Source organism: Rhea pennata, chromosome 3 (genome assembly GCF_028389875.1).
Source record: "Rhea pennata isolate bPtePen1 chromosome 3, bPtePen1.pri, whole genome shotgun sequence".
NCBI lineage: Eukaryota > Metazoa > Chordata > Aves > Rheiformes > Rheidae > Rhea > Rhea pennata.
The window spans coordinates 57,406,500-57,432,418 of NC_084665.1; the positions used below are offsets into that span (position 1 = coordinate 57,406,500).

Consider the following 25,919-nt stretch of genomic DNA (forward strand, 5'->3'; position numbering starts at 1 on the left):
TCCCCTTGCAGTTCTGTATGATTAAATGCCCCTGATACATCTGTTTTTTTAATGCAAATATTTCCACTGATGAAATTCTCTACTTGATGAAGCAGCTAAATCACTTTTCATTCTTTTTCAAAATATAAGGATAAACTATTTTCTTCTACAGGTCAAACTGTAAGGAAAAACAATACCAGTCTATTTACAGTATATCACAAAAGACTGGACCATAAAGAATAGGTGTTTGAACCAACTAAGTGGTTGCAGATGCTGACAGTAACATGCAACTGTTTTCTCAACATCTTTCAACTTATCTGGGAAAGAAAATACACAGCTTTGTAACATTTAATACCACAAAAATTTTGAACATGCATTTAAATACTACATAGTGCTCAATATTCAGCTGAAAATGAAAGTAATCTATTTTGGTTTCCTCTCCCATATTCCTATTCTAATATCTCATTTTACATATAATCTCAATCAACACTTTCTTACTAGAAAAAGATTAAAATAAGAATTTAGGAGGCATCAAATTAAGTTTGTAGGGGCTTGGCTTGAACCAAAGGAAGTAGCTCTTCAGGTAACAGGTGCTCGAGCTGCAAAGCTCTTTGACAAAGGATGTTTTTAGCACTGAAGTTTTTACATAGAATGGGGAGGAATCTGGGCACAGAAAATTTGTAAATAATTATGACTACGTACATCTGAGCGAGACTGAGCTGAAAATAACTGGAGGCTAGCTGAACATGAGGAGTGCTATGCTTGCAATGCTCCTTTCCATTCTTACACTTTACCTCCTTTTAACAGGATATAGCTCCTCTTATGTACAAAAGTATTCTCAGTTCTTCTTATTAGTTATTTTTTAGCATGCAAGAGTGATCTCCATTGCTACCAGGAGGGCAACTGTTGAAGATTAAAGTGCAAGTAGTGTTGGCACAGACAGGTACTAAGATACTTCTATTAGTACAAAAGGATCCAACATGTCAAGGACCATCCAGACTAAGAAGTACAACACTAGAATGAGAATTTTCAATGTACAACAACCATGAGTACCTCAAATTTATCCACAGTGTTAAGGCATTGAATTTTGTTGCACAACAAGCACCAAATTGTGACCTGAGGTAAAGCATACGTGCACGTATCAGAGCATACATCTATACGTATGAGGCGTTTGGATTTGGTCCGCTGAACCATGCCTCTCCTGGGTACCTGCAGTATTGTCCAGGCGAGGCGCGTGGGGCTAACACGGCCAAACAGCACCACGGGGGCGGCGGCACCGCGGCCCAACCGGCAGCCGCCGGCACGCCGCCACCACACGAGTCACTGCCGCAGGGCCCAGGCGGTGCAGCCACCGCCTCGCCTCGCCCAGTCCGGGCCGGACCGGGCCCGGCCCCGCCGCCTCCGCGCAGCAGCCAACCCTCGGCGACCGCCAAGGCGCCTTCGGCCACGCAGCGCCCAGCCCGGGCGGCGGGAGGCAGCGCCGCCTCCCCCGGCCGCGCCCCGCCCGCTCCCGGGGCCGGGGCGAGCCTCCTACTGCCCCCGCACCCCGGCCGGGCCGGGCCGGGCCGGGCCGGCCCGCGGCCTCTCGCCCCTCAGCTCCCGCTCCCCGCCGCGGCGCCGCACCGGACCTACCTGCGGCGAGAGCGCCCCGCGCCCGGGCGCGCGCGTACGGCGCCCGGCCACGCCCGCGCGCCGCCAGCAACGACCGCCGCGGCCCTCAGCGCCGCCGGCAGCGGCTCCTCGGTCGCTCCGCCAGCGCCCCCCCGCCCGCCGCCGCCACGGCTCCCTCAGTTCGGCGCCGCCATTTTGTCGGTGGCTCCGCCGCGGAGGGTTTCCCGGATATGGGCAGCTCCCGGCCTCCCTTGCGCGCCTCGCGCCCCCCCCCCCGCACAGAATGCGGCGGGCGGCGCGGCCCGGCCCGGCCCGGCCCGGCCCGGCCGCGAGCGCCCCCCCCGCGCCGGCGAGTAAACCCGGCTGTCCCGGTCGTTTACCCTCCTGCAACAGTAACCCAAAGCACATCTGTCAAACTAGCAAGTCAGACTAGTATTCTTGTGCAAGATATTTTATTAAAAAGAGAAAGAAAGGGTTCTCTGCGACAAAATGTAGGTATGACAGTAATCAAAATCAACTTTCCAAACATTGCAAGACAGACTAGATGCAAAACTGATTGTGATAAAGACCGTGTCTGACTCAGAGTCTCCACCGCGTATTTTAAAACACAGCCAACGCATCCATCCCTTATGACCACCGAGCTATAAAAACACTTTTCCAATGAGAGAGTTACAGGCACATTATCAAGTTTTAACATGCTGTATCCACGATGAAGTTGTAGCAAACCAAAACAATGCTGCTAAAACGTTCAGATTCTTACAGAACCTTTCACATTCCACAGCTTTTAGTTTTCCTTTCAAATTCTCATGCACCAGCATAAAAAGTTTTGTTTCCAAAATATATAAAATCTGAAATTAAAAGCCATCTCTCAGGTGACAAAATGAATGTCAAAGAACCTTATGTTTTGCCCTTAATACGTGAAAGTATCTCCACATCTACATGAATAATCATGGGGTTACCTTTTCTTCACCTTGAATATCATGGACAGCAGCTAAAACCAGGCTTCTTGCCCCCGTCACTAGCTTCCTGCTTGCCAAAACCAAACAGACAATGGGGGAGAAGCGAGATCAAACTTAAATGAAAGCTGGTTTAATTACCCATGGTAGAGCATCAATAATAAGGGACAACTTTAAGAATCCAAGGTAACTTGCATTCCTTTTGCAATAGCAGAACCAAGCTGTAGACCTCTCCCCCATGCTGATAACAAGGCGTTAGTTCAAAACCTGGGTGAACCTGATGCATTTCCCAGTAGCTCAAGGTGACGCTTCAAGTTCAAAGGGATACTTGAGCAGTTTCACGCAAAAAGGTGTCGGTTAACATAAATAGCCTCTGCATCAGTACCATATACGAGACATGGTCCTAAAATATCTAAACTGTTCACAGACAAAGTCTGATTTGGAATTAAGTTGGTAATCTCCATGCGGTCTTTAGTAGGGTCATTGCTTAGCCACGCACTTACTACGGACTGGTTAATTGTACTGTGGGAAAAATATGTAGTACTTCTTCCTCCTAAAAGGGAAGGAAAGAAGAAAAAAATAAATCAGTTCCAATTTAGTTTAAATAGTTTCAGGATTTGGAGAAACATAACAAGTACAGGACAGACACAATGGGAATAGCATTTAAAAATCAGTTTTCAGATCAGTTAACTGATGGAATAGTCTTCCTGGTAAACAAAAGATAGTTAAAAGCCAAGAATTTGAATATTTACAGAAGCCTGCCACCAGCGCTCTCCTCAGTCCAAACACCAAATAGGTCAGTAAAACTAAGAACTCATCTCACTGAACAAGTAACATGAGTAACTACAATTTTTCTAGCTGAAGACTAAAAGAAGCATGGACCTATGAACAAGAGTCTGCTCATACAATGGTCTTGCCATATTTGAGGCATCACATTTGCTTTAATAATATTTACTCCCTGCTGTACCTTCTCCCTACTTAATCTGGAGAAAGTGATACACCTGAATTTGACTTCAAGTTTTTTCCACAATAAATAAATAATAAAAAAAAATCCAAATCCAAACTGAAGTTCTGTAGTTTGAGAACTATCACTCAGCATAAAGTTTACAAATGTTTAAAGTGGTGTGCTTACAGGGTTATTTAGTATACATGAGAACATGCAGAGCACAATTTGATTATCAGTTATACTATTACTCCTCATACAGAACTCAACTTTGAATGGTAGCTTTGAGGCCAAAGGCAGAAGGCATTTGAAAGTTTCCCTGCTATTTATTCTCTGAAGATGCAAGTAATTAAGCATTCCAAGAATACAAAAATACAAGAATTTTAAAAAAAAGGCATTTTTTAATATCAGTTTCATGTCTTTAAAATCCTACCATGACACGAAGGGAAACAGTTTCATTCACTGACAGTCTTCCATGTATGACTTTAAAATATTAGCCAAAGAGTAAATTCATAATTCTATTATCTTGTTAACTTACACAAAGTTCTGTAACACCAGTACAGTTTAGATCTCCCTCAGATTCAGGTAGTAATGTGTCATTCAGGCCTTTCATGACTGGTCTACAAGATGTGATTTAAGGGACTCAATTTATCCTTGAAATTATGTGGCCCTCAACACACTAGAGAGAGCACAGTGAGGCTAGATAAAAAACACTTTACCCCTATAAGTACTTGATTTTCCTAGAGCACCTACCAGTGTCTAAGAAAAGAATCTGGATATTTATTTTCTGTATTGTGTTAGTAGTCGGAACCTATGAGATCAAGTACTTTAGCTAAGTTGCCAGCTGACAAATTCAATGCAAGTTGACTTCAAACATCCTTACCTTGATGAAGAAAAGATGGTTTCTCAGACACACTTGTGGAAGTATCCCAGTGCCAAAGAGATCCATCTTCAGAACATGTAAATAAGTGATCTGGGTTGGAGGGATGGAAGTGAACTTCCCACACTAAAAATAACAAGGGGAAAAAGATACTTATTGGAGTGCAAGCCATGCTCCTCATGATTTCTACATTGCTAGGATACTAGAAGTGGTTTGATACCTCCATTACACAAGTTATTAAATCTAATAACAGAATATACTTAGTTACTATAAAACTTTATAAGCCTACTTCAGTCTTAAAAATACTGAGTGTTATTATGCCAGTATAAAGATAACTTTGCAAGTAGAAACTAAGATGGTTTTTTTTCCCAAGGTGGACAGTTGTCAAGATGTCACAGATGAGTGTGGGGGATGCATGGGGGAGGGAAGGGGAGCACAAAGCCATCACCACTTCCTGGTATTGAAAATACACTCATCCAGAAGTGCAGTAGGTGCACTAAAGTATGGAATCTAAAATTACAATTCATGCACACAGAAAAGGGAATCATGCATGTAACAGTAAAATAATGCTACCACAGATGTTAAAAAACCCAAAGAAACAAAAAACCCTTGGCCAAATGCAGAAAGAGTTATACGGCCAGTGCCTCCTACAGCTATAGCAGGGAAAAGAGAGAAAGACTGATCAGCTCCAAAGAGAGAGAAGAGCTTCAGATAAAGAATACTGCTTTCTGTTTGAAGTTGAAACAATTTTTGCTTACTTTTTTGGATTAATGAAAATAATCTAGATCTCAGACTCTGGAGAGGAACAAAATCATTTCATAAACATCAAGAACTTAGGTTTGTGCACTGTGGCTAGTAAGTGCATGTCTGTACCATACAGGAATCCAGGCCTCACCAAAAATCTTGCATTCTTTGAGGGTGAGGAGGTGGGAGGAAACTACCATCAGTTATTTACTGCAATTTTCCCTCCCCTGAAAAGGCAGATCATTCATTCTGTTGCACTTTCAATACTGTGAAATTTGTAAGAAAGTTAAAATCTTATCTGAATTCAGACATTGCGAGTAGCTTTCTCATGCTTTCTTCCCTACTATTAAACTTATATCTGCACAAAGCAAGCATTCTTTCCCAGGACACAAAGTTATTTGGGGTTTAAATACCACAACTGTCAAAATAGTTAAGTCAGTAAAACTTCTTATCTCAAGAAACAATTTACTCTTTAAGTATAATCCTGGTATTGAATCAATGAATTGCCAGCACAGAATGAGATGCTATCTTCTTGTTCACAAAACGTTAGCAGGAAAGTTAACTGTTTCAGCATTGTGTAGACATCAAATGGAACTGTAATATTATCAGTCCCCTTCCTTCCTTAACTTCACATTTTCAAGCTTGGCAGTAGCTGCATTCCTGCTTTACTATGCCAGAATACTACAGCATGAATTATGAGCTGAGACTATTAACACACCTGTGTTCTAGGAACAAATCAATTCTGATTAAATCTTCAGTGAGTCACCAGATGCATTTAAATTACTTATTAATTTAAGTTTAAAGAGAATTGGCTTTTATACAACAATAATCTCACATATAGACAAGGAATAAACCAAGCTCAGCTGAACGAAGGCATATTATGTAGCTATAACAGAAAAAAAAAAACTTTGCTGTTCCTACAATACTGAAGTTTTGCCTAGCACTTGGGAAGATCTTCTGAGGAGAAGCTGTCTTATAAGATCCAGATACTTACTTTCTGCTTCATGAGCATTTAGCAGGGACACTGGCATTGTACCCTGCCTGATGTCCCATATACTCAGCATCCCATCCTGGCCTCCTGTGGCTACAATGTGCTGCTGATTGGGATGCCTGTCTACACAGTGCAGTGGAACTCTGTCACCTGTCCTGCAAAGGAGAAGGAAGAAACAACATCAATTCTCCATTCAGCATGTATTTTCTCCTTAATCCCTAGGAGCTCTGACCAACAATCTAACCATACTAACTGTAAGTACGGTTACTAACTGGTTACTAGAGACTGGAATGACATCTACTGAAATATAGAAGTATAACAGTAACACGAAGCTACAACTAAACAAGCATTGGGTTCTGTGCCCTATAGTACAGGCATCTATATGTTATCTGGCAGCTCTTCAGGAATGAGAGGGCTTTGCATACAAGTATCACTCAAGTATACTTAGTGTTCTAAGAATGTTACTCTGAATTTCATGTTTTAATTTCAGTTTCAACATATACTAAGAGTAACAAAGGGAATCTTGTCGCTACCAAAACCATGTACCTAATCCACAGCACGTTAACACAGTGGGAATGGTTTCATTGACAACCGGATTTGAATCTAGCTCTACATTTCTGTGTTTGTGTTTCTAAGATACAAAGTTATCTTTCAAAAACTTTTAAGTGTCAGAAAGTATACCAAACTGCGTGTGGGGAAAATAGATGTAGTGTACATTTAGTCAGGGAAAGGAAGTTAAAAGCCTCTTAAAACTAGCTTTATTTATCACCCTGTTGTCAAGAAGGTATCAAGAGATTTAGAGCAGATTAAAGTAGCATGAGCTTCCTGGTAAATATGTCAAAATAAAAAGCTTACAAAGAAAATATCTGAGATGGCTCATTTCTTTGCTGTCTGAGGTCCCATATTTTCAACTGTCCAATTGAGTTTACTGTCAAGATCTCAGTTGTACGGAGGAAAGTCACTGCATGGAGTGTGCTGCTGTCTGCATTGTCTGCAAGAGAGATTAGAAAACCACTGAAGTAGAACTCCAGGTAAACATACTCAATGCTAGCCTCCATTTAATCATCAGGAAATATCTGTCTTCTAAAACAGACCACAGCTGCTTAAACATTGTTACAACCTGTCTACCTTTCCAGGGGCAGCCAGAGCCCACTGTTACCTGATACTAAGTGTTGCTGGGGAGCCCTGTGAGAAAGGAGCCTTGCTTCCTGTGTCATACATCCTGAGACACAAATTCATAAGAAGCTATATTGAATTAGCTCCAGGACTTACAAATCTATCTGCTGTTCTGTAAGACTTCTACCTACAGTTGCTAGGATCAGAAACCATTTAAAGTCCATGGCTTTCATAAGATGCAATCTTTTATACACTCTGCATCTACTGACACAAGAAAGCAGGCTACGAAACTTCTCACAATGCAATTCTCCTTTTGAAAACAAGAGCAGTAACTCTAGCTAAGAGCATTAAGCAGATGTCTACAGAAGTCCTTAAATCATTAAAACCACACTTTTAGATACCTTCCAAGTAGTACCACCAGTATGATAGCCATTCATAGAATCACACAAAAAAAAAAAAAAAAAAAAAAAAAAAAAAAAGTATTTGTGGGTGAGGGGTCAGAAAGGATCTGTGGAGGTCATCCAGTCCAGCCCCACTGATCAAGCAGGGCTGGCTAGAACAGGTTGCCCAGGACTATTTCCAGTTGAGTTTTGAGCATCTCCTAGCATGGAGACTCAACTGCGTCTCTGGGCAACCCATTTCTGTACTCAGTCACCCCGAGAGTTTCTTTTTCTGTTTAAATAAGATTTCCCGTGTTTCAATTTGTGTTTATAGCCTCTTGTCCTGTGACTGGATACCAATGAAGAGTCTGGCTCCAGATCTTTTACACCTTCTGATCAGGTATTTATACACACTGATAACAGTCTGCCCCTCCTCCCCTTCTCCTCCACAGGTTGAATACTCCCAGCTCTCTCTACCTCTCCTTGTATGAGAGATGCTCCCTTAAACATCCCTACGGCCCTTTGCTGGACATTTTTCTGGTGAATCCATGTCTGTATTGCACTGGGAAACGTAGATTTGGACACAGCACTCCAAATGTGGTTTCCAGCACTGAGGGAGGTGATCCTTCCTTCTCTATTCCTCAAGCTGTGCAACAGCCTGCCTAATACAGCCCAGGACACTGTCAGCTTTGCCATGAGGGCACACCGCTGGCTTGTCCGCCAGAATCCCCAGACCCTCCTTTGCAGAGCTGCTCTTGAGGTCATTGGGCCCTGCCTGTACTGGCGCACGGGGTTATTCCTTCCCATGTGCAGGATTTTCTATTTCCCTTTGCTGAGCTTCATGAGGTAACTCTCTGCCCATTTCTCCAACCTGTCAAGGTCCCTCTGAATGGGAGTGCTACAATCTCATGTATGAGCTGCTCCTCCCAGTTTCAGGTCACCTGTGAATTTGCTGATCAGCATTCTGTCCCATTATTCAGATCATTAAGGTATATGTTAAACAGTACTGGCCCGAGTATCAACCCCTAGGGGATACCACTAGTGACTGCCCCTTAAAGTAAAACCAAAATTCTGCTTTGAATGCTTATCTTCATAAATAACTAATAGTAAAGCCTTTTTATCAAGTCCTTTTCCAAGAGTACTACTTCCAATCAGCATAATTTACAATCAAATGTCAAACAACACTTCAGAGCATTGAAGTAACCCATTTGAAAATCTAGGAAAGAATGAAAAAAGAATGTAACATCCATGTCATTTTCCTATTATTTATGTATCTTTCATCTTAATCATTAAGTCTACTTCCACCTCAAGTATTTTTTCCATTAATTGTTCAAACTCAGACTGAAAATGCAGGTGGATTTTTTTTTTTCCCTGCACAGGAGGCAAACTTTTCCTCCTATTGAAGCAGATAAGTTATATTGCTTTCGGGCTACATATATCTGAATGTGTTATCTTTTCTGCCTACTTTTAAAATGAAAACGGGGGGGGGGAAATTACCTTTAAAGGTAAAAGGTGAAATTGACCATTAAAGTTCTAATGAATTTAAAAAGTGTTATATGACAGAATAATAGTAAGAAATTTAGCAATGCAGTATATTTATTGCTCTGGAACATCTTCACATTCTCTAATTTCAGAGATTTTTCTGCTAGGATTGATTATAAACATATCAAATTTTTAAAACCATTAATCAAAAAGCATTCATTTATGAATATTTCTGTAGCTAAAAGGTCTACCAAAATATGTAGAGAGCTCAGCTTCTGAGGAATGTTAAGATGGCATTGCATTAGAAATCTGTACTAAGGATTGTTTCCCATATAGCAATTTTACACTGTGCTATCAAATGAGCACCAAGAAAACAACTTGCAGCCTGTACATTATTAAGTCTGAATGTAATCAGTTCAGTAATTGTCCAGAAAAAAACAAAACACCACAGATTTTTGTGAATATCTGTTTCTTTGTGAGAACAAAACACTATTAAACTTGTACCAGAACACTGCATTAATATACCTATAAATAAGAAAATTAAAATCAGAAAAATCTTTATGATAGTTAAGCTAGTCCATCCTCCCCTCCCATGTAAAATGGGAAGAGCTACTGTGCTTTTAGGGGGTACGTGTTAATAAAAATCTTTTGCATTGTGTCCTGGAGAAGGATGGATGTAATTAATAGGATTTATCTTGTGAGTGTATGTATACAGCCATGCTCCCACAAATAAGTAACTCTCTCTAGAAATCCTAAAGCACTTCCTTTCTTAATTGGCTTATCACAGTAAATTCCTTCATCTGCTAAAGACAAGATTTTGCCTGAGGAGAAACACAAGAGCAGTGCTAAAGAAGTTTCAGGGGGGAAAGTTCCAGTGCGATAGTATCATTATCAAGCAACGTGCTGTTGTGCTTCAAATAAACTTTCAAGCAGAAATGATTTTTTTTTCCAATGGTCGCTACAAACTTGCATTCTATTTCCAAAAGATCATCACAGCAGAAAAATAACTAAGCTAATGTATTTCACAAACATCAATTACTCTTGCAAATATGGAACCTTTTTTCCACTGTAAAAATAATCACCGTAAGCCATGATATCTGGTAGAACAGATTTCAAAGAGTGTCTTCTGTTTTTTTAATCTTAGATTTTAGCATCCTTTTAAACAGGCGAAAGTAAGTAGACGTTTTGAATGCAGTCCACACATAGGTTAGTCTTCCTACACATAAACAGATCTAAACGACCATTGTCTTTAACTCTCAGTTATGAAGAATTCAAAAATAGATACCTTTTGAAATATAACTGTATTTCATATATATTAGCATCATAGCATTTAGCAGTTCTATGTAAAACAACTCTGACCAGTCCTAAGCTTGAAACTTGTCCACCAATTAAAACATTAACCTGCAAATATCTGAAGTCTGGAGAAATATAGGAATATATCTGAAATCTGACAGAAACATTCAGCTTGAAATACTTGACTTAATTCTCAACTGACTTATTTAGGGGGATTATCATTTGAGAAAAAAAAAAAAAAAAGCTCCAAACCAAACTTGTTTAAGCACTTATTTGGCGTACCTATAGTTCTCACTGCATCCTTTTGGTCAGCTCTGAAGAGATTTATTCTACCATCTTCTCCAACAGTAACAATTTCTGGATTGCTGCAGATTACTCCAGTACATGCTGCACCACCACATGATGCATTGCGATCCACATGATAGTGAGCTTTCTCCCACCGCTGGTTGGCAGACAAAGTCTAAGACGTAACCAGACATGACATTCCCCTTGTAAGTAACGAGTGATACAGTAAAGCATCCAGAATACTCACAGCACTAGCACCTGGTTCCAGTAAAGACAGACTACCCTACAGAATCTGTTATATAACTAGGAATCAGATGACCTGTAGCTCCCCTCTACTCTTGAGCACACAATCCTTCAATGAAGCAAGTGTTCCTGATTATGCCTTCTCTGAAACACCTTTTTCCTAATAAGCTAAAAGAGAGCAAGAGCACCAGAACTATCTGTTCATGAACTGTGATGTGCTTTTCACAAGACTTATCCATTCTTTCCCCAGGCCAAGAGAAAAGGTCTTAGGCCTTTACAAAAATCTAAAGAAAGATTCAGATTCTGACTGCAATAAAATTAGTTTATTTTAGGTATCAAGTCAAACTATTAAGAGACATTCTTTGTTGCGTCTTTGTAGATAAACTGAAATTACTGAAATTTCACTGATGTATACTCTGAACAAAAGAATAGAACTAAACAGCTCAAATATCATCTCCCCTCATACAGCACTTGTAAGAAGGAATTCAACAAGAGACAATTAGCTTTTTTAGTTCAAGAATGCACGAAACTCTAATAAGGCAGGCACAGATTCATTAATGGTCCACCCCACCAACTCTCAGTCTTCTTTCATAGCTAACTTAGCCTGATCTCTTAAATTCTATTTTCAGTGAATAGATTACTTAGTTACAGATATATACATATCTGGCCTGTCTGGCTCTGGAGTCTGATTTATTTGATAGGTGTATACAATGCCTCCTCCCTTACACGTATATAACTGAAGTGCTTCCTAACAGACTTAAAAATTTGATTTTGATAGACACATATCCTACTCTATTAGGTTTGAAAACTTTATGCTATGGTCAAAGTGACCTATACTACACAGAAGGGCAGCCTAAAATCAAAGTGCCTTACCTGATTATTTTGATGATGACGGAATATAGTCACATTTCCTGTTGATGAAGCAACTACAATTCTCTCTTGATCCAAAAACTAAAGAGAGATAATGTGTTTATGAGTTGACATCAATACCAAGATGATCATTTTGAATTTAGAGTAAGCTAAAATATTGCTAGACACAATAAAAGGCACAAATTTGTATTGATTAGTTTTCCTCTTTGTTTTTTAAATCTCAGTATTTTGCCAGCTCATTATCATTTAAGTTTTCGTGAGTGAAAAACCCTTAAAAAGAGCATACGCCTACTAACCAAAACTGTTTTACCTGCATGTCCATAACATCACCATTGTGCCTAATGTCACATAATAGCTGAGGTTCTCCTTGATAGTCTCCATTGAGGCCCACATTTCCAAGATCTCCAACAGACCAAATGGAAATCCTGTTATCCTGTAGGGAAATAACACCATCACTTTTACTTAAAAATGTTTAGAAGGGTATTTCAGCCAGCTTGAATTTCACAGTTTTCTCCCTACATTCTGTGAAAGCAAAAGGCTTTACATTTACAGTTATATTTACAGTTTCTTCAAGAAGTTACTACATAAAAGAAGCAAATGCTTCACTAACTGCATTGAATAAATACATATTTATAAATAAATAAGCCTACCCAGTTTTAACGAATGAAATAAAGCAGAAATAAATACACATAGAAACTCTTACACAAGAAAGCTTTGCCTACAAACTTGGGGCACGCACCCCCTTTAAGAGAAAAAAAAAAAAAAAAAAAGGAGTAAGGGCCTCAGTAACGGGGAAGAGAGGCCTGCCCCTCGGGCTCTGCTCTCCCCTAACACGCAAGCCCCTCTCCCCAGCGGCCAGGAGCTGAGCCCGCGCCCGGCCTGGGCGCTCTCACAGCCCCAGAGACCCCACTCCCTCCTCCTTCTCCGGGGCTTCCCCGGAACGCGGCCCTACCGCCGCCGCTCCCGGCGCTCGCAGCCGCGACGGAGCCCGCCCGGCCCCGCTCGCCTCTCCAAACGGGGCCGCGGCGCGGAGCCCCGGCGCCAAGGACGCGCCGCGCCGCCGGTACCTCATTGTCCCAGGAGCCGGTGGCGAAGACGTCGGGCAGCTGCAGAGCTCCGGCGGGCAGCGGCCGCCAGCGGGCCTTGCTGATCTTCTGCGACACGAACTTGGCGCACACGTCCTCCATGGCCCGCGCCGCCGCCGCGCGCCGGCTCCCGCCGCCTGCCTGGCGCCGCTGCTGCTCATTGGCTGCCGCCAATGCCAATTGGCTGAGCCCAGTCACCGGCTCAGCCCTCCTGCGGCGCCTGGATCAGCAAGGACTGCTTTGCTGCCCTCACCCTTCCACCAGCTGTGCTGTGTCGCTTCTTTCACCTTTCTAAAACCAGATTGCAAAGAGCTAGCTAGAGCCTGCTACAGCAGCGGTAATGTCGATTAACTGTCTCAGAGATGCTATTTCCTCCCATCTATTGATGATGTTCCCAGCTCAGAAAAAAAGTATCTTACAGTTTTTCCTTTCACAGTTCTTACAAACTCACATGTCATGAAAATTGACAATAAGCAGGTAAAGCTACATAATATATATTGCACAAATATAATTTGCAGAATTGGGCATGGAAGAAGAAATAAAATGAAAAGTGAATTTGCAAATTCATGTTGTGCGCTCGGTCAGCCTTTCTTCAGTACATAATATTAAACCTTTGCAAGATCTCCAACTTTTATTTTCTCAAAATGCACTAAGCAGTATCAATGGCTTTCATATGAACTAATCATCTCTTCTCTGAATTTGTTTTTGAATCGCTACCTGTGATATTCTTCTTCCTCTGTGAGATTCCTAATGGTGGTGAACTGCAAAAATATTTTTTTGTCCCCAATACTGCTTTAATAAACATGAGCACAGGTGTATTGTCCTATTTTCTTTATTATATTTCACTTCAGACCTGAATGACTGTGCAAGAAAAAAAAAAAAAAAAAAAAAAAAAAAAAAGCAGAGGTTAGTTGTAGAGGGAGGTAAAAGGTAACATACATGTTACCTTTGTTACATATTGTCATTTTGTAGAATTGGACTATCCATTCAGTCACTGTACTACAGTAAAGGACGTATTCACATATGCCTTTCTACTTTTTCTGCCACGTCTTTCAAAAGCTACTGCCATCAACAATCTGAGGTTTTGTCAGGTGTCCTTATTAGCGTTAGCAGCAGTGTGGTGGTTGAACTTTCACCTGTACTGTTGCAGTTTGCCAGTACAGGCAAGACAGTTTGGCCAAGTCCTCTGTTAGTTCTTATTATATAGCATTTGTCAGATCCTCATCAAGTCTGCTGTGCAGTGTTGTAAACCTTAGATGTGATACTAAATCAATGATATTGTTTTATATGCTTTATGCATCATTTGAACTTCAGTTGTGAGGAAGATTTTTTTTCAGAGTTATGTGCTGCAGAATCCAACACTGAACTTACTCAAGAGGCTGAGTGTTAGTGTTCTACCATGCCATATGCCTCAGAACAGCTTTGTTACATTCTGCAGTAACATTATTATTCTACAGTAACCAGTCCCTCAGGCACCCTGTGTTAAGCCACTAACAGCAATTGTGCAAGTCACAATCAACTCCCAGGTAAGCATTTTTAACTAATTCTTATAACAGATGTGAGAAGGGTCAGTAAGTGACCTAAGAATACAGCTACAGACGGGTAACCAAAAGTGGAAGAGCTAGGACAAGACTCTGGATTTATGGAAATGTTTTATTAGCCACATATTTTTGATGATTACTCTGCAAGAAGATGAATTTATAATCTGTACGTGTGTATTTTTTCTGCTATGCTCTTTGGCAGTTTCATTTTTTGCACAGCATTGCCCGATCAAAAGCATTTGGAAAGTATGAAGAACAGCAGGTTGGCCCTATAGGTCATTTTCATTAGGGCAAGAAAATCATGAGTTTTCTTTCCTGTCTTATCTTTTAAGGAATATTTTGGCAGCATGCTAGCTATGTGATGGAGTTGGGAGCTATGATGGATCTAGGACTGCTCTATAAGGCCTTTAAATATCTCATGTTCTCTATGTTTGATCATTGTGAAAGAAGTATTGTGTTGATTGTTGTTTCAGTGTAATAGCAGGTCTAAATAAACAACAAAAGGAGGAAACAAAGACTCAGGAGAAAGTGTACCTCACCAAATATTTCTGAGGTTTGAAGGGGATTTGAAATCTAGACAAAGCTAACTTTGGGCATTAGATCCAAATATATTAGCTGAAACAGCAAAGAGCTTCTAAGGGTTATCTTTAAATGTAGCTTAAATTACGAGAGTGAGTAGAAGGGAGAAAAACATACCTCTCTGCCAGAGGTTAGGGAGCCTGGGAATGAAGGGACTTACTAGATTAGTGTCTGTACAAGGGCAGGATAAACCTAATTATGCCCCTTCTGAAGATGCTGTTTTCTTCTAATCTACTTTGCTCCAATTATCATTTCGCAATATTTTAAGAAAGCTATTTAGAGACACTGTATTTATTGCTAGTCACAACTCCTAGAGTTGTGCCCAGTTCAATCTGTTGAGCAAGCACAGCTGATATGCAGGATACTGCAGGACAGAGATACAGCAGAGTGCCAGGGCCCTGAGTGTATCCATGGCCCGGCTTGCCCTGACCAGCCCCACCTGGGACCCCCACCTGAGCTGGGGCACCTGCTTCTGGACCGAGCGGTCTGTGCACCTGTGTCCGTTACTTGATGACTGGCTTGATTTGAGCCTCAGGCCTGACTTGTCTGTGTGCTGGCAGAACCATGACTGCCCCCAACCCTGCTCTGCTTGCCTTGCTCAGATGCTGTGGCACTGCGCCCTGCGGTGTGGCATTGTCATCCTCAGCTCTGGGCTCCTCTTCCCTCACGAAGCAACCCCATGCCTGCTGCTCCCAAGCACCAAGGGACACTGAAGTGCCTGAGTCCTTCTCACCTCCCTGCTGGAGTTGAGGAGAGAGGGATGCAGAGTTCAGAAAATCCTAGATGTAATATGAAATGGAAACAAAATGAAGGTACACACCAGGCTTGCTTGAGATTGTAGGAAAGGAGATAAGATGAAGGGGAGTGATTAAGTTAAAAACAGAACAGAGGCATGGAGAGAAATGAGTGTAGGTGTAGAAGACGATTAGTGTGTGGTTTGGGACACAACTGTGAAAATGCTTAATGCATGAAGAAATGTCTGCTTCTGATATGTATGTACAGAAGCAGATGGGATTAGGCAATGATGACCAGTGTTTCATACGCTTTTCACATTCAAAGAATTTTAAAATTCTAATAGGTTCACATAGTGGGAGGGAGGGACGAAACCAAAATAGTAGCAAGGAGGGTTTTATATATAAATATACATAAATACAGCTAAGGGATTGAGATGTGGGTGAATGGATGGAAGAAGAGATATGAGATTTGCTGTGTGCTTAAAATTAGTGGAATCACCACATTAAAACAATTAAGTGATTGCCTGCTTTGGCTGTTAGCATTCCTATGCCTCTTCCCTTATAGGCCAGTCCACACACCAGTTCTTTTAGACCAACATCCACAGCGCTGGAGAGTCTATGAAGATGGCTGTACTTACGGAAGAATCAATACCTGCAATTGGCAGTGGGCATCGGGAACCAAGGCACTCAGACCGGCTTGAACAAGAAATGCTGGGCATAAGAGTAGATAGAGAGGTTTCACAGAACTACTGATAGCCAGAAAACAGCTTTTCAAATTTGAGTTTGTCTTCTATTATAGCACATAATCTTTGTGTTCTTTTAGAGCATTATCATACTGGACATGTTTTTAATAAGTTAAAAATTGGACTCATGGCCTTGGGGTTACAGTGCAGAAAGAGCTAGTGACCATCATGTTTATTTACTGCACAAATGGATGCATCCTGATACTATTGCTGTACTTCAGTTTCTCAGGTCCCTTTAAGGCAAATTGACTTGTCCTAAAGCTCCTGGAAACCTGCAGAGCCAAACACCATTTCTTTCACATGTGCCTGGTTAACCATCCAAGACACCCCAGACTTCATTTTGGAAGGCTCATGCTTGTGTTCTTGCCTTTCTCTGAATAGTCCTGCCAAGAACATAGCCAATAGGCAGCCAATGGTACATTTGGTTTGAAAGCTGCTGTGCTATTCTGCATGTTCTTAGCAAACACATGTGGGTTTTTCCTTCTCTGTGCTCTGTGACAAGCTTAATCCTAATTTGAGCTGGACCTGGTAAGAAGAGTCAATTTGTATGTAAATTTGTATGTCAATTTGTATGTTTTCTCTTGTGTTTTGGTCTTCCAGTGGGGTAAGTATCCCTGGAACGCTTTTAAGTATGGGCCAACTCATTTCTTGCCAGCAGCCTCTCTATGTGAGAGTAATGCAGCTTGCTTGCATCTGGCAACAGAAAATGCCTTTTGCATTTAAAACAATGAAGTATTTGTGTGTGTGTGTTTTTACAATGTCTGCTTGTTCTCTGTATTTGCTGCCCTTTGGGAATTCCTTTAACTCCATGACTTACTTCTTTCCTAGCCCCCTGGATCCCAGAGGGAGACCTCTGTACATGGTGGGGCCAGTTGCCTCTCGTGGAACCCAAATCGTGTGTGGGAGAAAATGGATGGAGAATACAGAATGCAACGGGGCATCTCTCTGCAGGATTAGAAGAACCAGATGGGAGATGTCTGGGAAGCCTGTAGATGGGACCTGGTATATGCATGGGACAGCTGCCATATTTGGTCTAGATTGGGGGAGAGCTGGAAAAGCAGATTTCCACCTCCACCTTATTCCCTTCACTGACACTAACAATCATGAGATGAAGCATATGTGTGGAGAGCAGTTGGAACAGAATCACACCTCCCAGGATGGGTTCTCACACAGAAGATATTATCTGTGTCTTCTATAGTGGTATATGAGGCTGCATGTGTTCTTAAATGTTGAATTTAGCAGCTCTTAGTCTTCTGGAGAAAGATGTAATCCCATTACTAGGTACACAGCTGTATTCAGAAGCCACTGTAACAGGAGGGCAACCTCCAGAAACCTGGCCACACTCTCAATATATCGGTGGGTGGCTGAGACATATCTCTTACTGTCTGTGACGCTGGACCCATGATTCCCCAAACAAGGTGGCTGACTGGCTCCTGCTGAGACCATTATGCTGCTTCCCCTCCTTAGTGACAAATCTACATTTGTCTGTGATTGACTCCTGGAACCCATTATCTGCCTTGTGGCAGGTGAAAGGGCTGTACCTGTGCAGCTGAGGTAAGGCCAAAGAGAGCATTAGAGGGCCAAGAGACTCTTGAGAGCTGAAGGACATAGGTACTGCAGGGAGCATCCTAAGCATGATATAATTTGGACACATCCAAGGAAGCCACAGTTGCCCTAAAGTTGGACTTGTACCAGAGAAGACATTTGCATTACAGCAGCCCTCAGGAATATCTTTAAAGAGCGATATAATCTTTGAATTTATACCTGTTAGAGGATATCTTGTTTTCACTCTCCTTCACTAAAATGATATAAGCTGTGTTATTTTTATCTGGCCATGAGAGCACACTAATTGCATAATTTTCTAGGTGTTCATTAACCCCTATAAACAATATTCAACCAAAAAAAATCAGAAAATTTGATGGTAATATTCAACATAAGCACATTATATCATCTGTATGCTAGAATTTTGCTTATCATTATTCCTAAAGATGATATTCACTCCCTCCTACAGTCTCTTTGGTAAGAAGACTCCTGTATCTTACTGCTCAGATAACTTAACGCAAGTGCAGCTCAGCCATTTGCTATTTCGGATTTTACAAGATACCCTTGCCCTTTTTCCACCCCAGTATCAAGTGGAGAAGCTGATTTTTTTTATGCTTAAAATGCCTTGCATTTGCCTTCCCAGATTGCTTGAAATCTCTACTACAGCTCTACCAAGCTGTTTCAGCTGAAACGTCCATGCTCAGCATCAGCTACATATGCTTGGAATGCTGTAAATAGTTTGCTTTGGCTACTGTGAGTCACTGGGGATAGAGTTTAGGTAGCCTGGGCAGGTACCTTGACTCATTTCTTATTTTACAGGAGAGTTTTAGAGTTTTGCTGAAGATCTTACCCAAGACATGAAGTATCACAGTTATGGCTGTAACTGTACAGTAATGGGACTGAATACAGGAACCGATTCTAAAACGGAATTTTCTTGAGTTGGGGAAACAGAACGGGGAAAACATTATTTGGAAGATAAACTGAATGAATACTGAGAGCCTGGGGCTCACTATGATAGTATCAATGGATTTTTCTTGTATGAAAATCATGAAAGAAATTGAGTGGAAATTTCCCCAAATCTATGAGATGAATCTTAAGTGTGCATACAGATAGCTTGAAATACTATTTTTTCTCTAATGTTTCATACTATATTGATATGGCCAGAGTTTTAAAGTTATGCCTGACTAATCCCATGTTTCAAAAGGGAAGATGGGACACTGTTGTCTGGTAATAGGTAGAAGATGCAACTATAGTGTTGCATCTGCTTAAGAGAGGAAGCACTGCAAAATTGCAGTCTCAGATGTGTGACTGCCTCAGAAAGTTCATTCACAGAGACCAGAAGGGGGCATTAATGCAGGAGTCCCAGCAGTGACAATAGGGTCTCTGGAATTGTCTGTAACAACGGATTTTTTCTTCTTTCCCTTAAGACCAATAAAATCACATTGGCTAAAATAAAAATTGGTGGCAAAACTAAGCATTAAAGAATTTAGCAATGCTCACTTGACTATATGAGATTAATTCTTTTCTGCAATACAACTTGTAGGAAGATGAAGATGTACTACTTTTCCCCTTAAGATTACTATCACATTTTGTGCACGCATTGGGATGGAGTAAAGGCTGTACAGAAACTGTCAGATTAGCATTTATTGATTTCTAAGTTACTGACCTTATGATCTAGACTCCTTTAAAAAGGAATTTTAACATGTGTTTTAGAAATGGAAAATGTACATTGTTCTACAATAGGTTTTAGTAAAATCTGTTTAAAATAACTCCCTTATTTCTGAAAAGTATCTTATTTCAATACATAATAAAACCAATGAAAATTATACTTTGTTGTAGATAACAATACTACCTAGTAATAGATCTTCAACAGTCACGTAAGATAGTATTTAGCCACAAATGCAGGAGCAAATTCCCATAACATTCCATCCCTTCTCATTTGCAGTGTTATTTTCCAGGTTTTCAATCACATCTTCTTTTCTCTACCAGTCTACAAAAACCTTTTCATCTCCCTCTCCCCCTGCAGTCACTATCAGTTATCCGTTTTTGCACAATTGTATTAAAAAGGCACATTAAAAATAAAATTAAAAAAATCTTTTTTTAGTATAATCAGTAAACAGCATTTAAAAAGCCCCCAATAATACTGTAAGGAAATCCTCAGACAAGTATTAGGATCCCTGAAAGTTCAGAATATGAGAATGAAGCAAAAATAATCTCACTCCATCACAGAAAGCAGGGCACCCCGGCACTTTTCCTCCCACCCTCCTGTGACACCGGGCAGTAACCGTGCAGTTACGAAGGGATGTCACCCTTTGAGGCTCCAGAGTAGTTGAAACCGACTCCTTAACGTGTTTTTTTTTCTCTCTACCCTTCTCGTGACATCAGCACAGGGTAAAATTAAGACCGCCTGTCGGCATATTTCCGTAGTTAATGTAAAATTCCCCAGAAACGAACCCGAGACACGCCAGCAGACCCGCTTCGCAGTGACCTGCTTCCCGAGCTGGCCCGGATGGGCAGCGCGGGCGGGGAGCGGCTCGCCCCGCCCTGCGCTCCAGCCAATGGCGGCCCCCAGCACGTACCGCTGCCCGCCGCCGGGCTCACCCGGGCCAATAGGCGCGCTCCATGCAAACGAAGCGCCGCGCGCCGCACACCATTGGCTCCGCCGCAACGGCCGCGCCGCGCGAGGCCAGCCCCGCCCCGCTGGCGCCGTGGCAACGGGGCGCGGCCGCCGCCCGGCCGAGTGGCAACGGAAGGCGGCGTGTGCCAAGCGCCCGTCCCCTCCAGCCCGCAGCGCGGCAAAACTGGGGGCGGGCAGGCGGTTTAACAGCTCGGGCACTCGTTAGCTGGACTCTTAAGCTAATTAACAAACACGTCTGAAAATTCATTTTTACTCTTAAGCCCCTGCACGCCCTGGGCTGCAGCAATGAATGTTTTTCAGACACAGGAAAAAAAGCCGAACTCTCACTTCAAGCATAAAAGCAACCAAAACACCTAAGAGTAGCTACTAAACCCACGCAACTAGTACCGCAGTCTAAAACTGTGAGGAGGCAGCAGGCCTCAGATGGGGAAGCAGGGTTCGGAGAGATGCTGCGGAAGCGAGTGCCTTGTCTCCCCGCGTACTCCATGACCTTGGGCAAGTCACGTAGCCCTTCCACATCCCCAGCGCCGCGCAGATGACTTCGCAAAGCGCTGCGGAGCTAAGTACGGCCGTGTACCATCAGGTGCTGGGACCGTAAGGGAAAACAAGGCCCCTCCGACCAGTTTGCTTCGCAAGCGCTGGGTGCTTAAACAGCATGCGGGGGCGGGGGGGGGGGGGGAGTAGACCTCACAACGAAGCAGCGGCCCCGAGCGAGCCTGACAGCTAGGCGAGCCGCCCGCCCGCAGCGCTCCCCGCCACCTCCCGTCTCCACAGAGACGTCCCTACCCACAGGCCGCAGGGAAAGAGAAGGAGGCCCTCACGCGGGCTGCGTTCAAAGCCCCAAGCGCCGCCGGCCTCCGCCAGGCAGCCGCTGCTCCCGCCGGGCCGAACAACCGTCCCCGCGCGCCTCCCCCCGCCCCGGCCCGAGCCCCCTCCCGGGCGCCCCGGGCGCGCATGCGCGGGAGGGGGCCGCGCGGTCCGGCGGCGCTGGCGTTGGCGCTGGCCGGAGAATGTCGGGCGCGCGGGGCGGTGGGCGCGTGGCCCCTCCCTCCGGCGGGCGCGCGGCAGCCGCAGCGGCGGCGGGGGGGGGCGGAGGCGAGGAGGCGGCGCCTGTGTCGGCGCTGGAGGTTGTGTCCTTCCTGGGGAAGCTGCTGTGCGCAGTCGCGGCGCTGAAGGCGGCTCTCTACCTGCTCCGCAGAGTGTGTCTAGCGATGGCCTGGAAGTCGGGAGGCGCCAGCCACTCCGAGCTCATCCACAACCTCCGCAGTGAGTCTGCGGCGCGGCGCGGCGCGGGCGGCGGGGGGGGCGGGCGCGGCTCCTTGCCCCGCCGCCCGCCGCCGCGCCGTGACCGTTACCGGCCGCTCGGGCACACGCAGTTCGCATTCCCGCGGCGCGAGCCGAGCCGCCAACTGTCAGGGAGCGGCGCCGGCGGGGGGAGGAGGCGAAGGCGGCGCCCGGCCGGGGGGTGTGTGCGCCGGCGTGTCCCTGCGGGTCCCGTCCCGCAGGCGGGCGCAGGGCGGCGGCCGCTGGCGCAGCGCCGGCCGGGGCTGTTGTTGCGGGAGGAGATGCGGCGGGAGGGGCGGCGCCGACGGCAGTCCCGAAGGGGAAGCGCCGTGCGGCGGCGGCTGTTGTCAGCCGGCCGCCTCCCCCCGCCCCGTTCCCGCCGCCGCCTGCCCGTAACCGCCGTGTGCGAGCTGAGGCGGGGCCGCGGCGGGAGCGCGCCCCGGGCTCCCTGTCCGCGGCGTCCTCGCCGGCTCCGTGGTATCAGCGGGCGCGGCGGGCGCCCGTCGGGCGTTCAGGCTCCTGCCAGGGGCAGCGGGGGCTCGCCTGGTCTGCGAAGCCCGCCGAGAAGGCTGATAAGCAAAGAAGTCCCTTTTGCTGGGGCGAAGGGGGTGTGTGATGACAACAGCGTGTCCGCACGTGAAATGTGGAGCACTGCCCTGGCTCCAGTCCCGAGTCGCTCCTCTCGTAAGAGTTGGGCCGCCGGAAAGGGAGAGTGGCAGGCGCATGCTGTCCCCAAGCTTTCCAGCGACTGCCTGGGACTCGGCATCCCTTGCCTTTATCCAAGGTTTGTGCTGTCCCCGTGCTGAACGTGGAAGGTGTTGTATGGCTGCTCTTCGCTGCTGGGCTGTATAGTCACTTGTGGTCTAAGGGAGGATGCAGGATCATTTGTTTACATGTGATCCAAGCTGAGAGGACACGGTGATAAAGGTACTTCTTTCCTCTTGTGGGGTTCTATCATTTTCTCCTGTTAGTCCCTGATTAGTATGTATTAGATACACATGTAGTGTCCCTTTCTTCAATGCTGCTAGAAGAGTCTTTCCTCTTCTTCCCTCAAATCCACAGTCATAGATGTAAAAGAATGTAGACTTGGAGATGGTGTTATAGCAGTTATCTCTTATTCTACTGATGCTGCAAGGCTGCAGACACCTTTACCTGTCTGGCCTCCTCACTATTCCTGAGATAGAGGAAAATCATCTTGGCTGTTTTCTCCAGTCTGCTTGCCTTAGATCCTCTAATCTTGTGAGGTTTTCCAGTATTTTTGTTTTGCCATCATGGATAACTCTTCCATGCAGCAGAACAATATATGCTGAAATGATTTTTGCTTTCACTGTCAAAATTACCTTTTTAGAAAAGGATAATTTTTCTAGTTAAGGGCTGGAGATACTCTTCTATGGAAACTCTGGCGTAAGTCTTCTTACAGTGCAGGGGAAACCTTTCTGATGTAAACAATGAATTTCAAGCTTCAAAATATACCAGAAAAGTGATTGTTGCCCAGAATTGTTTACAGCTCTGGGAACCTGGATGCAAAACTGATTCCTTTACTGAAGAAAACAATGACAGTGCATTTCAACGTATGGAGGCTGTTTAGGGCTTTGCAAACTTGTTTGCAAATAGCATCCTGTATTTAAGGAGAAAAGTAAACTGGAAGTTCAAATATTTCAGTCTCAAAATACTAAGTGATGGTAATTACCAGGAAAATTGCAGGCTATAAATTTTCCCCTTATTTTGCCTATATAATCCTAAGTATTTTGAGTGACAGTGAAGGTGAATTGGAAATAAAATATTCTAAAGGCATAGATGCTTTTGGTCTTGCAGCAAGATTGTGTTGCTGATTGCTATTTTGTTGACGTAAGTGGGAGTACAGTGATGGTGTGGGGCTTTATTGGTGCACAGCAGTTGGAGCATTAAGACCAGAAGTTTTATGTAAAACTTTTCCAGGTAAAGTGATAACGTGTTGCTGTAGTTAGCAAAAAATAGAAGAAACTACCATTTTATTTGATACATGGTTCTCTTAGAGATATATTCTTAACAATCTTAAAAAAATCATTGGCTACAAAAAGACTAAAATGCTTTAGAGAGTTCGTTTTCAATAGATCCTTCAATGCATTTGACTTGTTGCTTTAAAAAGAGCTAAACAGCTCTACAGCCTTTTTGACTGATATTCTTATGTCTAGTATGGTTAGGTTAATTTGATGTTGTTTTAATGTGTAATTTAGTAACGTAGTGTGTGGTTTAGTGTGTGACTAATTTGCGTAACTTTCAGAAATAAATAAAGGAAACAACTGACAATGTAGTGACACAATATGTTTTTTTCCATAGTGAAGCCTAGCTGAGAGGTTCTTGCACCTGTCCTTATGCCACAAGTTGTCCCTTTGCTCATTATACTGAGAGAAGAGCTTTTGAGGGAGGGTGTGTTGTAAGACTGGGTTGTTTTCTCCTCACTCTACATTCAAAAAAAAAAAAAAATTTGTCTTTAAACCTCTCAAAATCAGTAAGCAGTTGTGTTGTTAGAAAAGTAGTTAACTTTGGTATAGGCGTAAGTGGGCTGGGAAAAATGGGAACTTCTTAAACTAGTTTTGCTTTTAAATAAAAACATCAATGGAAAACTGCTGTACAGAACTGTAAAAATTATTTTTTTTTATTAGAAGTTGTTAGTGACAGTTATTAATGCTTCTATCTTGTGGCAATAAAGTATTCTACTTTCATGAAGTTATATTGGCATACGTGCAGTTAACTGTGGAAATAGCTTGTCCTGTGATGGTTACAGTCACTGTGTTAGAGCAGTGCTAACTGCTCATGTGTGTTTGCACGCTGACTTAGGCAGCTGCTCCTTACAAGCCTTGTCTTTGTTTTCATGCCTTTAAAAGGTGCAAACTAATGAAGAAGCCCCTGGAAACCTGCATATTTTTCAGTGCGTTCTTAGAAACAAGAGACTGAAGAATGTAGTGTGGCATTTTGAGTTTTTTAAGCTGTCTTCTCAGTGTTGTATAAACATGTTTTTGCACCATTAGTTTGAGGCATCGCAGATGTAGAATTTGTGACATAAAGTTGCTTTAAACGTTAACGCTTTTTTCTTCACAATGAAAATGCTATCCTTAAACATGCTATTTCCTCAAGATGTTCAGCTGCTTTGTTTTTCAGTATCTTTTGAAACTAGTTCTCCTTTAAAAAAAATTGCTTTTTTTACTCAATATTCTATTCTTCCAGTGTTAGAGCAATTTTAAAATTTTATTTTTCACCTTTGTAGAGTAATTATTTGAATCATTGCTTTTTTTCTAACTGAAAATACTTGAAATATGTGTCTTCAAGCTTGCGCACCTTTTCCCCCCTAAAAAATTAAAACAAAAATCTTTGAGCTGGCAGCATTTCTAGAAAACTCTTTTCTATTATCTAACTGCAGGTTACTAGAGGGCTACAAATAATACTTGACAGTGAAATATTCAGTTGTGTTTAAATGCAAAACTGTGAGTATTAGTTCTTTTTGTGATGAGCCTAGCATATAGAGATGCTGAGAAAAAAGGAAAAGACTAAGTAATTGGTGATTTATTTACTATTACCTTGCTGTTTGAAGACCTTTGGATTCTAATTCACTATCTCACTTCCTCTGTGCCTCCCCTCTTAAGCTGATGATATCCACTATTGTCTTGAATTCACTATTGGTTCATTTTAATTTTCTGTCTTTCATATTTGGGCTCTTGTCATATTCTGTTACTTCACATTCTGATCTTAGAAATCTTTTTTTTTTTTTTTTTCCCACGCACCTGCAGAACCGGTCCCTTTCCAATTCACAATCTGTCGAAGTTAATTAAGTTTCATTATCACACCTCTCTCCTACAGTCAATAGGATATGCCACCATAAGAGAATCATTCTTTGCCTGTTTCTCTGATCATGTTGTGCCACTGGTGTCATAACCATGCATATATGCTTTCAAATCCGCATTGTCAAGGTTGAAAGTGAATTAACTTGATTGCCACTAAAGTGCTGCCTAGTGCTGTCAGC

At 43.1% G+C, this 25,919-nt stretch overlaps 2 protein-coding genes across 5 annotated transcripts in view; one reads left to right on the top strand and one right to left on the bottom strand.

The window, feature by feature from the left end:
* Positions 1-2,025: 2,025 nt before the first annotated feature.
* NUP43 (nucleoporin 43) lies at positions 2,026-13,717 on the bottom strand. 2 transcript variants are annotated; one of them, XM_062572374.1, is made up of 9 exons: positions 13,576-13,717; positions 12,841-13,149; positions 12,084-12,206; positions 11,777-11,854; positions 10,658-10,835; positions 6,960-7,095; positions 6,108-6,259; positions 4,373-4,495; positions 2,026-3,099 (listed from the first exon to the last, which is right to left on the bottom strand). In XM_062572374.1, exons 2-9 carry the CDS (start codon positions 12,958-12,960, stop codon positions 2,885-2,887), a joined length of 1,125 nt encoding a protein of 374 aa, XP_062428358.1. In that variant the 5' UTR covers positions 12,961-13,149; positions 13,576-13,717; the 3' UTR covers positions 2,026-2,884. The 2 variants fall into 2 exon arrangements, with proteins under 2 accessions (XP_062428358.1, XP_062428357.1); XM_062572373.1 differs by having other exon boundaries at positions 12,841-13,717.
* Positions 13,718-21,626: 7,909 nt separating this feature from the next.
* The window catches only part of PCMT1 (protein-L-isoaspartate (D-aspartate) O-methyltransferase), a 41,543-nt gene continuing 37,250 nt past the window's right edge, over positions 21,627-25,919 (top strand). For 2 of the 3 annotated variants that reach the window (XR_009957931.1, XM_062572375.1), the window contains exon 1: positions 21,631-21,901. Coding sequence is in view for 2 of the 3 variants with exons in the window: in XM_062572375.1 (XP_062428359.1) it covers positions 21,646-21,901 (256 nt within the window). In the remaining variant the exon portion in view is untranslated. Of the gene's footprint in view, positions 21,902-25,919 lie in introns of all 3 variants that reach the window. The other variant, XM_062572376.1, reaches the window with a different exon arrangement.

What these genes read in the sequence shown, in the direction of transcription:
- NUP43 (XM_062572374.1), bottom strand. Translation starts at nt 12,960, where the DNA reads ATGGAGGACGTGTGCGCCAAGTTCGTGTCGCAGAAGATCAGCAAGGCC. An exon ending in CCATCTCAGATATTTTCTTT is followed by an intron (nt 6,260 to 6,959) that starts GTAAGCTTTTTA and finishes TCTCCTTTGCAG; the next exon opens with GACAGGTGACAGAGTTCCAC. An exon ending in AAATGCTCATGAAGCAGAAA is followed by an intron (nt 4,496 to 6,107) that starts GTAAGTATCTGG and finishes TGTTATTTTTAG; the next exon opens with TGTGGGAAGTTCACTTCCAT.